The sequence below is a fragment of the Channa argus genome, chromosome 8 (assembly GCF_033026475.1).
Source record: "Channa argus isolate prfri chromosome 8, Channa argus male v1.0, whole genome shotgun sequence".
Taxonomy (NCBI): Eukaryota; Metazoa; Chordata; class Actinopteri; order Anabantiformes; family Channidae; genus Channa; species Channa argus.
The window spans coordinates 22,807,022-22,819,695 of NC_090204.1; the positions used below are offsets into that span (position 1 = coordinate 22,807,022).

Below are 12,674 nucleotides of genomic sequence, written 5' to 3' on the forward strand. Positions count from 1 at the left end.
CCTCACTTCACTCTTACTAATCTTTGCTACTTCCTGCTCCACAGCAGTCACCTCTTCTACTCTTCGTTCCCTTTAATTTTCCTCATTCATCAACTCTTCAAAGTTCTCCTTCCATCTTCTGGCACTTGGCAATAAATTTCCTCATCCTCATCTTTTATCACCCTAACCTGCTGCACATCCTTTCCATCTTTATCTCTTTGTCTGGCCAACCTGTACAAATCCACCTCTCCCTCTTTAGTGTCCAACCTAGCATACAAGTCCTCATATGCTCTTTGTTTGGCCTTTGCCACCTCTATCTTCACCTTACGCTGTATCTCCCTGTACTCCTGTCTACTCTCTTCAGTCCTCTCAGTGTCCCACTTCTTCTTAGCTAACCTCTTTCTCTGTATACACTCCTGAACCACCTCCTTGTCCACTTTCCTCTTTCCAGATGACACATCGAGTACCCTCCTAGCTGTCTCCCTGATCACATTAGCTGTAGCAGTCCAGTCATCTGGAAGCACCTCCAGACCACCCAGAGTCTGTCTCAGCTCCTCCCTGAAAATACACAACATTGTCCTTTTTCAACTTCTACTATTTTTTCCTCTGCCCTGCCTTTGTCCTCGTCTTCTTTCTCACTACCAGAGTCATTTTACACACCACCATCCTGTGTTGTCTGGCTACAGTCTCCCCCTTCCAACACTTTGCAGTCACTGATCTCTTTCCGATTACAACAACACGGTAATTGCTAATCCGGGCCGCAACCAATCCAGTATGGAAGTCAGATTCGGTGTGGAAGTCAGAGTCGGTGTGGACGTCATAATTCGCATGTTTAATTTGTCCTGTGTTTTACGTCAGATGCCCTTCCTGACACAACCCTCTGCATGCAGACTTGGAACTGGTGCAAGTCGCTTGTTCTCCCTTGTGGTTGCATTATAGTCCATGTGGACTGCTTGCTAGCATTTGCCAGCAGTAAGTGTACAGTGTAACAACCAATTTTACAGCGTTAAAAACTTCACCCACACTACGGCACCAGGACATTGTGAGGACATTGTGTTTTTCATTGTAATTTTAGATGTCACCCAGCTAGGATAGCTCTGTTGGGACTACGCAGTTTTCCACCTTTAGTGTTACAAAGAAATGTGTCAGGCTGAAGGTTTAGATACTGACAGCTAACTAGCTAACTAGCAAACTCAATAAGCTGCAATAAGCAATAATTTAGTCCTTCATTCACTCTCAGCCGTCTCTCCCTCAAACAGGACATGATTGTGTGTCAACCATGGATTTATTAAGGAGATTTCCCATTATTTCTGGTTCTGCTGGAGGCTTTTCTCCTTAAAGGGAGTTTTTTCCTCTTCACGTCCCCTTTGAGCTGCTTAGGGGGATTTGTTGGCTTTTCTTTAGGAACCGTTTTAGTCTAGAACTTATTGTATACAGATGCCTGATTGACTTTGACTTGTGAATGTTTGCTATATAAATAAAGTTGCATTGAATTGGTGATTGATTGTTTAGGAAAAAAAACATCTGCTGTGTAAATGTTAGTCCTCTGCAGTGTGTGTGGGTCCAACAGGAAAAGGGACCTGAACCTGTGATGGGTCAGTCTGTGTGTTTTAACACACATCAACATCCAAACATCTGCAGCCACAAAGGTTCCTGCTCACTTTCTGATCCAGATGTTTACAGCTGTTCAGCCGCAGTGTAATGGCCTGTCTATGGATTGTGTCGTCTTTGTTTGTTCCTAAATTTACTCTCATCTGTTGATCAACCAGTTGCCGCGCAAATAATGTCAGTAAATTGTGTGTGTGTGTGTGTGTGTGTGTTACAGTGGCACTAACAACCTGCCGTACCACGTGCACTCAGCAGCAGCAGATTTAAACACCTCCGTGACTCCCCCCCTCCATCCCTCTCTGTGCAGCAGCGGCAGCGGCAGCAGCAGGAACGGAACCGGACGCGGTCTCAGATCTGCCTTATTTCAGGGGAAACGGAGCCGGAACCGGGACTAAGGAAACGAGAACCAGGACTGAGACCAAGCCACCACCCAGGCAGTGTTTCCCTTTGAGGACTCTGTTTACGGGTCCGGTTCTGCAGCAGCAGGAGGAGACGTGACGGGAATCCGAGGACAGAGAGGGTGAGACCGATTCTACCGTCTTTCTACTCTCGTTCTGCTGTGTGTGAGCGTGCGTGTACGCGTGCGCGCGCTCTGCAGAGCTCCGTCCTCTGACTCATTGTCACTGAGCTGCACCGCAGCCGTTTGACAATAAGACGTTCCCGGTGTGAGCCTGACAGATCCGGTTCAGAGTGAGCCGGACCGCAGCTCATCATAACGATAGTGATGATGATGATGATGATGTGGATCTTCTGCTCCAGCAGCAGAAACGTTAAACCTGCGTGCACGTACGTGTGCCCCCCGTCGGTGTGTGATCTGAACTCTTATTGGTCGGATCTTAATTAGCAGCAGGAGGTTGATCAGACCAGAGCTCGATCTGGTTTCTGCTGGTTTCCAGGTGTAGAGGGATGATGACGATGATTGACATTAAATTGTTGATAGTGGTGAAAAGTAACTAAGAAGATTTACTCACATACATGACTGCTGGACTCTCTACAAGGTTCTGGGTTCAAGCCCCTGGCCCCGTCTGTGTGGAGTCTGCATGTTCATCAGGTTCCCTGCACCAGTCCAACGCCTGCAGGTGAACAGGTGACTCCACAGCACCAGTAGGTGTCGACCTGTCTCGGTGCAGTTGTTTTGTGTCGTGTCAGATTTTTTAGGTTCCCTTGAAACTTATCTTATCTCATAATTTATTTTGGCATAATTAAACCCCTCCTGATACTGAAGGAAACTGATCAGTTTCTCTGACAATAACTGGGACTTGACTGGACTGGAGTCTTGTATGGTGGAGTACTGATACTGGCCCCAAGCCGAGGGGATGTGAGAGTTAATATTGGTTGTTTCAAAGTCACAGATGGGAGACGGAAATGACGCAGAACAGACAAAAAATACATAAAATGAAAAGAGACAGAATTCAACATTTGATATTAAAACACTGAAAATGAATTGTATGGTAAACCAGCTTCACTTCCTGTTTTTTGCACTAAACGTACTCGACTCATCAGATCAGCTAATTGAAGTAAGTTACTGTTTCTGCCGCAGGTTAATGAGGATGATGATGATGAACTCGTCAGAGAAAATGAAGAAGAAACCTGCAAAGGATAGTTTGACCCTGCTGCCGTGTTTCTACTTTGTGGAGGTGAGAAAACTTCAGCAGTGACTCTAACCTGAACATTTGGTTTCTGTCTGACCGAAGCGCAGCAGCAAACGTAGTTTTAGAAAAACCTGAGCAGGTTTTCTGTGAAATTTTTGGAGAAATTTTGAAATATGTCGATTTTATTGTTATGTTATTTTATCTTTAACCAAAATCTCCATCTTTCCTGAACCTGAACCACAGTAATTTGGGTGGGTGTCATATTTTTTAGATGTCCTTTGTCTCCCTCTCCCCCTCGTTCCACCCCCTCAACTTCACCCCCTCCATCAAATCCAAAACCTCCACCTACTCCACCCCGTCCACCACCTTCACCCCATCCACCGCTTCTACTTTCTCCAGCCCATCCACATCCTCCACCACTTGCTCCGCCGCCACCACCTCCTCCACAATGTCCACCTCCTCCTCTACCCCGTCCACTTCCTCTACCCCACCACCTCCACGTTCACCTCCTCCACTCTGTCCACCATCACCCGCTCCTCCATCCTAACATCTCCACTTCATCCATCCCATCTGCCTCCTCCACCCCAGCCACCTCCTCATTGATTAATTAAAGCTTTATGAATGATAAAGGAGCTCAGTGTCTCAGATCAGGACACCCTCTGGACATCTGGGTTTTTCTTAGGTGCTTGGAAAGAAATGTTATTTTTATTGTACTAACACGCCTCTAGAACTGCTCAGAGTGAAGTCTGCAGCAGATGGAGGAGGTGACTATTTTCAGCTCAGACCTCCATCTGTTAGTCTCATCACACTCCAACATGAGTTTTATTTATTTTGTAATCTGGAGATGTGAGAGACTCCGACTGAGAAGAAACCGATGCAGTAATGTAACATCATGCTGAAAAGAACAGCTCTGTGCCTTCAGTGTGTGCTCTTTAAATGGCTCTTCAGGGGAGATGATTAAAAGACGACAGGAAAATCACATCTTCCTCTGCTAGACTCTCTTCCTCTTCTTTATTTTTCTGTTTCCTAACAAAAGAAAATGCATCGGAGTCGACATCTGGTAAAGAGGCAAACAGCGGAGAAAATCACAGTTTTATCAGCAGATCAATAAAAATCAGCTTTGACGTGTGTTAAACTGACAGATCACACAGCTCTGGACCAAATCCACCTTTCCAACGTTGTGTATTGAAGTCTAAACGCAGCCAGTTACCAAGCTGCATGTTGACATTTAATGAAGATCAGATCAGATCTCTGGAAAAAGCTGGAACTTAGACAAAGCCTTAAGCTGAGCACACACTCTGGCTTTTTATTCTTGTATAATACCATAACTTGCTCAACAAAATTGCAAATTCTCGCTCACCCTTGGATGCTCGATCCAGACCACACAATGTAGACTCTGATGAGATTAAAGAGACTCTGAGAGAACATACGTTGGTCTCAGACCAATAGCAGCCTGTGTTGGTGACTCTCTGGGTCTGATGGGTCACCTGATTGTATGCTGATCGTTTCACCGGTGAAGTTTTATATCCCAGGTTTTCTGTATGATATGTACATCATGTGACGCCGATAATATTAAAACAAGGTCACGATGGGTGAAAACAGATGTTCTGACAGCAGTCATGTAGGAAATCAACTGCTCACACTGCAGACAGACAACCAACCTTCCTGATCGACCATAATGGGGATGGTTGGTTGATCAGCAGTGCTGGACAGCAACGTGTTGCTAGTATGGGCCAACGCTGGAAAAGTAATGTTACACTAATTGGTTAGTGTAACAATATTACATTTACATTTACATTTAGTCATTTAGCAGATGCTTTTATCCAAAGCGACTTACAAGTGAGGTACAAGGCAGCAAAAATCTAAGTCAAGGAGAAAACATCAAAGCAAAGTCCTGTCAGAAAAGTGTTCACAAGTGCAAGAAACAACAGAAATAGACATAATAAACATATGTGGGATATTACATTTCCCATTATTGACTAGTGTTACGGTTTCTCCCTCCAAAAACAACTCATTTCATTACTTTTGTAGTCACCACATCAATCACAAGATTGATTTGAAATCCAACATTTAATATGCATAGTTGTCACGGTTGCACTTATGACTATTAGCAGCACGACCAGCAGTAAGCTGGTGTGTAAGACAGAGACAGTAGAAATCCCAAAGTGTGACAATAACACTAGATAAAAGCTGAACATTTATATAACGGTTTCTGTGTTTGCAGCTGCCCATTGTGGCTTCCTCTATGGTGTCTCTGTACTTCCTGGAGCTGACAGATGTGGTGCAGCCAGCCCAGGTGGGATTCCGCTGCCATGACAGGGATCTCAGTATGCCGTATGTGGATGGAGGAGACGAACTGATCCCTCTGCTGATGCTGCTGAGCCTCGCCTTCGCCGGACCGGCTGCTTCGGTAACCTTGTTGGCTTCAGACAGAAACTGCAGGGTGACCTAGCTTCAGGTTGCAAGACTAACAAATCCTGAGAGTGCGTTTGTTTTGTGTCTCAGATCATGGTGGTGGAAGGTCTGATCTACTGCCTGCAGTCCAGGCTGAAGCTCCGCAGAGCTGAAGGAAGCATCAATGCAGGAGGCTGCAACTTCAACTCCTTCCTAAGGAGGACGGTCCGCTTCGTAGGTATATATGTAGATGAAACACCTGCACAACACCTTTCTGTCACCTTTCTCCCTCTCTCCAGGTGTTCACCAGGTGCTTTTACCTGCTTCTCTGTCCAGGTGTGCATGTGTTTGGCCTGTGTGCAACAGCTCTGGTGACTGACATCATCCAGCTGTCGACAGGTTACCACGCCCCGTTCTTTCTCACCGTCTGTAAACCCAACTACACGCAGGTCGGTGTGTCATGTGACAAGAACCCGTACATCACTAAAGACATCTGCTCTGGACACGACCAGCATGCCATCATGGCTGCCAGGTGAGATGCTTCTCTTTTTTTTTAAACTTTGTTAATGTTAATCTCACTGACTTCTGTATTGGGCTACTGTTGGTCAATGACGGAGAGGAGGAAGGCGTGTTTATAGGCAGAGACAGAATAGGAAAGCCAAGAGTGTAGGACTGACAGGAGGGACTTTGAATGTTGGAACTATGACAAGGGAAACTAGAGAGTTGGTTGACATGATGCAGCTCATGTTAGATGTGTTGGAGATAAAGTCAGAGAGGACAGATTGAGGTGGTTTGGACATGTTCAGAGGAGAAACTGTGAATATATCGGTAGAAGGATGCTGAGGTTGGAGCTGCCAGGCAGGAGGTCTAGAGGAAGAGCAAAGAGGAGATTTATGGATGTAGTGAGGGAGGACATGAAGTTAGTTGGTGTGAGAGAAGAGGATGCAGAGGACAGAGTTAGATGGAGATGATTCGCTGTGGCGACTCCTGAAAGTGAACAGCCCAAAGGAAAAGATCTGACTGACTTCTTTCACTTTTTTCTTTCTCTATAGAAAGACGTTTCCCTCCCAGCATGCAACGCTGTCAGCCTTCGCTGCTGTATATGTTTCTGTGAGTATAACTCTATACTCAGGTGAAAGTCCGTCAATCTTAAGGTGCGTTTACCTTTATGAGCAGGACCCTGTTCAACAGCTGAAGCTCTAAATAAGAAATAAAATGAAAAGACTGAAGCTGAAGATGAATAGCCTATATGACATAAAAAGTGATTCCTGATCTAAACTCATCATGTTGCAGTAGTATTTCTGTTTATTTTCTGTCCCATCTGTTTCCTCTCAGATGTATTTTAACTCGACCATCTCTGACAGCACCAAGCTGTTGAAACCAGTCTTGGTTTTTGCTTTTGCCATCGCAGCAGCATTAACTGGTCTGACTCAGATCACTCAGCATCGCAGCCATCCCATTGACGTCTATGTGGGCTTCCTCATCGGAGCCTTCGTCGCTGCCTACCTGGTGAGTTTCAAAGTGATAGGTCAGTAGAATGACATCAGGTTTAAGGAAAGTACAAGTTCATTGTTTTATTTAGTTTGATTTATTTTATTGTTTAGTTGAGTTTTATTTCAGGAGAAAAGTGTCTTAACACAAAATCTTGCAGAACAAACATTGTCTGGCCTAGAACCATAAGTATTTGTGGAAACCATGACTTGAGCTGAAGCACTCACAGTTCAAACTCCGGACTGGTTCTCTGGGCAGCATCAGACACTTAGGAAATTTTTTTCCCTCCTTCAGGCTTTTCACGCTGTCGCCAACTTCAAATCCTCTGATGACATCGTTCCCGCCCCACCACCCCCACTCCCGAAAGAGGACCCTCTTCGAGCACTGACAGAGCGAGGACATGAGTCTGTCTACAATAAGGGCCCTGCTTCAGCCTCAGAGAGTAATGATGAGATAGCCGCAGCTCCGGCCCCCATGGACCGGCTGGAGGGCCTGGGCCCTCTGCAGAGGGAGAAGGCCTCCATGGGGAGCCTGAAGAGGGCCAGTGTAGACGTGGAGCTGCTGGCTCCTCGCAGCCCCATGGGGAAGGAGACCATGCTGACCTTCAGCAACACACTGCCAAGGGCCAGCATGAATGTTAATGGCGTTCTGGGCGCCAACACAGGGGCGGACGATCCAGGTCAGCCAGTGCAGCCGGTCCTACCGGTTCAGCCAGTGCAGCCAATCCAACCTGTCCAGCGGCGTCTGAAGGCAGTTCAGGTGCCGTTAGACCCAATGCGGTCGCAGCAGCTGGTATCAGAGTGGAAGCAAAAGTCAATGGAGATGAGGGGTTTAAGCGTCCGGGACGAGGCAGAGCGCGAGGTCAGCGAGGACTGCTCTGAAGTGGGATCTGTGGGGACTGATGACGGGAGGTCTCAGACCCCTATTTACCAACCCGCTGTGCAGTCCGGGACAATAGCTTCCAGTCGCAACCCTACTCCACCTCCAGGGGGTGTCAAAGCAGTGACAACTCCCAGACCACCACAGATCCCTGAAGCTGGACCTCCACCGGTTTCCCCAAAGAGTGCCCTGACACGGGCCAAGTGGCTCGCCATCCGGGAGAAGACAAGCGGGGAGGGGTCAGTCCGCGGTGCGACCAACCAGCCAAGGCTCATGCAGGTCATTGCCATGTCGAAGCAGCAGGGCCTCCTTCCCTCGTCCTCTTCTGGAGAGAAGTCCTCTGAGAGCACCTCCACCTGCTCCGGGACCTCCTCCACTGCTGACTCCCCACGCTACCGTCAATCTTCTGATCAGCAGTGGGAGGGCTCAGGTATAATCACAGTGGACGCCCACGCCCCCCATCACCCTGTGGTACAAGCCCCACCCTCTCCTCAGGTCCCACCCCTCACAGGTAACAGTAACCCTTGGGAGTGGGGAGCGGCGTCCAATGGGGTCAACCCACGAGACACCTATGACCTCAATAGCCTGAACCGTGGAGAATCCGCCGCCTGCAGCAGCAGCTTCCATCCTCACCGCTCTGCCTCACCCCGCCCCACCATTGACCCCAACATCCCCCTGCCTCTCCCTCACTCACACATGGAGCTGTCTGCAGAAGCTATGCGCAGGGAGATGGCCATGAGACGCAAGACAGCACTAGTCCTCTTGGATCGAGAGATCCGGAACCAGACTGAGCAGGAGAACTACTATAAGAGTCTGCAGGGACGCAGGTTTAAGGATTAGTTTCTTTTCTTTCAAAACAATAGCCTTATTTTCAAACTGGTCTCTAACATCACAGAACCTGGTCAGCAGTGACAACCATGTTGCTATGCATTTCCTGGACATAATATGATGGAAGGAAGGAGTAAGAAATGAGGGTTTCTATCCAGGACGCTCGGTACCTCAACGCTATGGACAATTTCTTCGTTTTGTGTGACGGTTCCATCAGGGGAGATTGAATCACCTTTTGCATAAACCTGAGTACACTTCACTAACAGGAACTTAAAAAGATAGTCTTAAATCTAGCGGCCGTGAAGCTACAGCAGGGTTCAGTAGGTGTGAGATTCTGAGTTCTGTCCTGGACCAGATTGGGCTGTCAGTCTGTGGTTCTGTTACAGTGATGCAGTTAGGATGAAACAAACAGGCGTAAGGAATCAGGTAATGATGGAGGTGTTCCTCATTGAAAGAACCCAAATTTAAAGGCCCAGGTTGCAGTTTTCGGTAAGACCAGCTTCTTCAACTGTGGTGAAAGAACATATTCTAGTTTGAAACCTCAATTTAGTTCAGACTGTTGAGGCTTCAGTCTTCCAGATCTGCATCATTGTTATAGCTATTTTTTACTTCTCCTTTGTCCAACAGAGCGGCAAAACAAGCATAGAGGTTTGTCCTGTACCTGACCTCAAACATAATTATTAACCACACACTGACTGACAGCAAGAATATGTTCTTCCACATGACGGCGAGGACAGAACCAGAACGCCAGTTCACACCATGGACCAGCTGGGATCAGATCAAACTGTTGATTAACTTAAAAAGGCGGGAGCTTGGTCAGAGGTAATACAGGCAAACACACATGCAGTGTGTTGTGCTGCTCTGCCCAACTGACCAGTTTTCTGGCTACTAAACACCAACAATCAGGGCTGCACAATGTTTCTGCAATTTATATTGTGATATTAAAAAAAATACAGGATTTGTTACTGAATGATTTGAGTAGCCTAATTTGAAAAGAATGATTACCGGGATGTTTTTAGTTGAAACCCAAATGACCTACATTCTGCAAAGTCCTTCATTGCCTCACTTAGATAGTACAAGGCTTTGGCTTTTTTCGTTTCCAAAATAATTACACGTCCACATTAATTTGCCTCATTTGATTTGAATACGGAAACAATATATTGTGCAGCCCTACCAGCACTGGTGGAAACATCGTTTTAAAGTTACTCTTCTTTTTTTTCTATCCCAATAACTTATGTTACATAATGTGTTTAACACATTGTTAATAAGTGAGAAACTACAGTTGGGTGCAAAAGTTTGTATGATCTTACATTAAAATAACATGTAGGTGCAAACTTAATCCTAAACCTCAGCTAATAATTATCACATTGAGCTGGGTGTTGGTTAAGATGCTAGTGAAACAGTGAATTAACTGGATGAGAGATGGAGAATTGTCAAACGGTTGGAGACGGCATCCATGGCGTTGAGCCTTCGAGCCGGAAGCTGCAGAGTTTCCATGGCAACTGGTTGTGAATAAAGAGCACAGAGACAATTTTCAAGAAGCACAAACATGCACCAAACTACGACTGATTGTATATTGCCTAGACCAGCGTGTTTATGTTGTGGTGACTCTGTCGCTATAGTGATTCCCAGCATGTTTGTTCGTGTGTGTGCTGCTCTCTGATTGGTTGACTGTTTCTGAATGTGTGTATTTACTATGGACTGATGTGAGATGAAATATTTATAAAGATGTGATTTTCAGAATTTAAAGATACACTCGTGGTATCGTTTCAGAGTCTTTAAAAGGTTCTGATCATTGGTACTATTAAGTACTTTGTGTGTACTAGTACTTTCTACTTTACTAGAATTTCTAGATAACCAGTGGGTTGCTCTTTAAAATTTCACTTTAAGCACCTGAATCCCTATCCATCCATTCATCCATCATGTAAACTGTTTGGCCTCTTTAAGTGCCCTGGGGGTCCATGGATAAACCCTGACAGGTGAATCAGTCCAGCAGAATGAGCATCTGAGAAAACTCGGAAGTTCTTCTTAAAACTAACTTTAATCATTAAGATTTTTTTAAGGCCTTTTAAAAAAGATACTGAGTTGTTACCTGAAGAATCTGTTTAGGTTTCTCAGAATCCAGGTCCTGGTCTCCCGGAGGTTGTGTTAAGATTTACCTGGACCTGTTTACCTGAGAGTCTGTAAGTAAGGACTGTAAGTGGTGTGGTAGAACACCTTGTCTTTGGACTGCAGGTCGTACCTGCTTTATGTAGATCTCCTCCTGTAGATGTCCAGGCAGGATGTGGACATGGCTGTGTGGTCTTAAGGAGCTGGTTCTGCTGTATCCACAATATACTTATATAAAGTAGACACATCAAAAAATTATAACTGCTACATGTGTTTGTAAAGAAGTTTGGTTTGGTGCTGCTCAGCTCAGACAGACACTGGATTTGAGGAGGATCTTCATCAGTGTCCACATCCTAGACAGACAAGGTGGTTTTATAAGAGCAGCAAAGGAGGACACGTGCATCAAATTAGAAGGAGGTCCTGGTCCATTGCACCAGTCCTGACCATGACCCATTGAGAAATAAGACTTTTAGATGAAACAGGTCCAGTTGTTGCTCAACAGAACCGTTGGGAGAACCAGGATGTTTTAGGGTCGGTCTGATAAAAAAATCTGTTTGCATATTATAAAGTTATTAAAGAATTGTCGCACACAAACAGTCCTGAACTAATCAGTGTGATTAAAAGTAACGACAGTACATTTACTCGGGTACTTCTGTTTCATGTTACTGACAGCTGGAGTTACTTTAGATTTAGATGAATGCAAAATAGAACAACAGTGACTTTAAAGTCATTAAAATGAAATCATCTTTACAACATTAGTATACAGAATATAATTAAAATTACACTAATTCAGTTTCATGATTCAGTTGAGGATCGTTAAAATAATTGTCAGAGATGAGGTTTGGTTTCGAGTTGGTCCTAGTGAGGCTCTGACACCAGATCAGAGTGTATCTGTAAATCCTTTGTGTCCCTGCCGTTAGTGTCTGTGCGCTATTGCATGTGTCCACAGGAGTTTGGAGGCCGGAGAGGGACATCTCCATGTGAATGTAAAACCAAGAAGCTTCATCATCATCTCTGGAATCTCTACTTATTGTGGACAGAAAAAGACAAAAATTCTGCTGCTGTAAAAATCTGTGGAAGAGTGAAGGTTTGGATGCTGCATGTTCTGTGCTCGTCAGCTTTAAATTAAAACTTGTTCTTCATCGTCACTCAGTGTTAAACATTTTTTTTCACTTTCTAAATCTTCAAATGTTCAAAGTAGTTCGGATTCTCCAGCTGCTCTTAGTCTGTTTCACAGAAATCCTTCAGGGTTTCCTGTGGTGACAGTGATGATCTCACGTTTCCAAGTTATTTTTCACATGTGCAGGTTATTTTTGTTTTTCAAGTTTGAATGGTTTCATTTAAAATTGAATGATTTTTTTTTTTTTTTTTTTTTAAGTATTTCTTATTGTTCCTCCTTTCTAAAACCTGTAGTCCAGGATCTCATGGGGACTTGTTTGTCTCGAGCCAAAACTATGTATAAAGCCTTTTTTTTTTTTACTTTATACTTATTTGTTGATAGGATGAAAGAACAGTCGACTGATCGGGGACAGAAACAGCCAAACTGAAGCTGATCTCATCTTTTTCTATGAGCTGCAGTTTCGTCTGTTTTAGCATCCCTCAGGGTGTCTGATTAAACCGAACCACCTAGTCCTGAGAGGATAAAGACCTGGGAGACATTCAGAGGACATTTGGATACAAACTCAGATCTTAACTAGACCACGTCATGAGTGCAGACTCACCAAACCTTTACGGCTCAGCATCAGCATGAAATCTCTTAAATCTGCCTTCATCTCTGTGGACTACGGACTCACA

The 12,674-nt window shown here is 45.0% G+C and overlaps 1 protein-coding gene across 4 annotated transcripts; it reads left to right on the forward strand.

Annotated features, from left to right (window-relative positions):
- The first annotated feature begins 1,806 nt into the window (after window positions 1-1,806).
- plppr3b (phospholipid phosphatase related 3b) lies at window positions 1,807-12,028 on the forward strand. Of its 4 annotated transcripts, none has more exons than XM_067513969.1 (8): window positions 1,807-2,691; window positions 3,128-3,224; window positions 5,404-5,589; window positions 5,685-5,811; window positions 5,910-6,105; window positions 6,626-6,683; window positions 6,909-7,082; window positions 7,359-12,028. In XM_067513969.1, the coding sequence occupies exons 2-8, from the start codon at window positions 3,132-3,134 to the stop codon at window positions 8,781-8,783; spliced, it is 2,259 nt and encodes a 752-aa protein (XP_067370070.1). In that variant the 5' UTR covers window positions 1,807-2,691; window positions 3,128-3,131; the 3' UTR covers window positions 8,784-12,028. The 4 variants fall into 4 exon arrangements, with proteins under 4 accessions (XP_067370070.1, XP_067370068.1, XP_067370069.1 ...); XM_067513967.1 differs by having other exon boundaries at window positions 1,807-2,674; XM_067513968.1 differs by having other exon boundaries at window positions 1,808-2,107.
- The last annotated feature ends 646 nt before the right edge of the window (window positions 12,029-12,674 follow it).

Excerpts from the sequence above, each read along its gene's own strand:
- plppr3b (XM_067513967.1), top strand. The coding sequence starts at position 2,628 with ATGTTCATCAGGTTCCCTGCACCAGTCCAACGCCTGCAGGTGAACAG. Across the intron at positions 3,225-5,403 it reads CGTGTTTCTACTTTGTGGAG|CTGCCCATTGTGGCTTCCTC; the intron begins GTGAGAAAACTT and ends CTGTGTTTGCAG. Across the intron at positions 5,590-5,684 it reads TCGCCGGACCGGCTGCTTCG|ATCATGGTGGTGGAAGGTCT; the intron begins GTAACCTTGTTG and ends TTTGTGTCTCAG.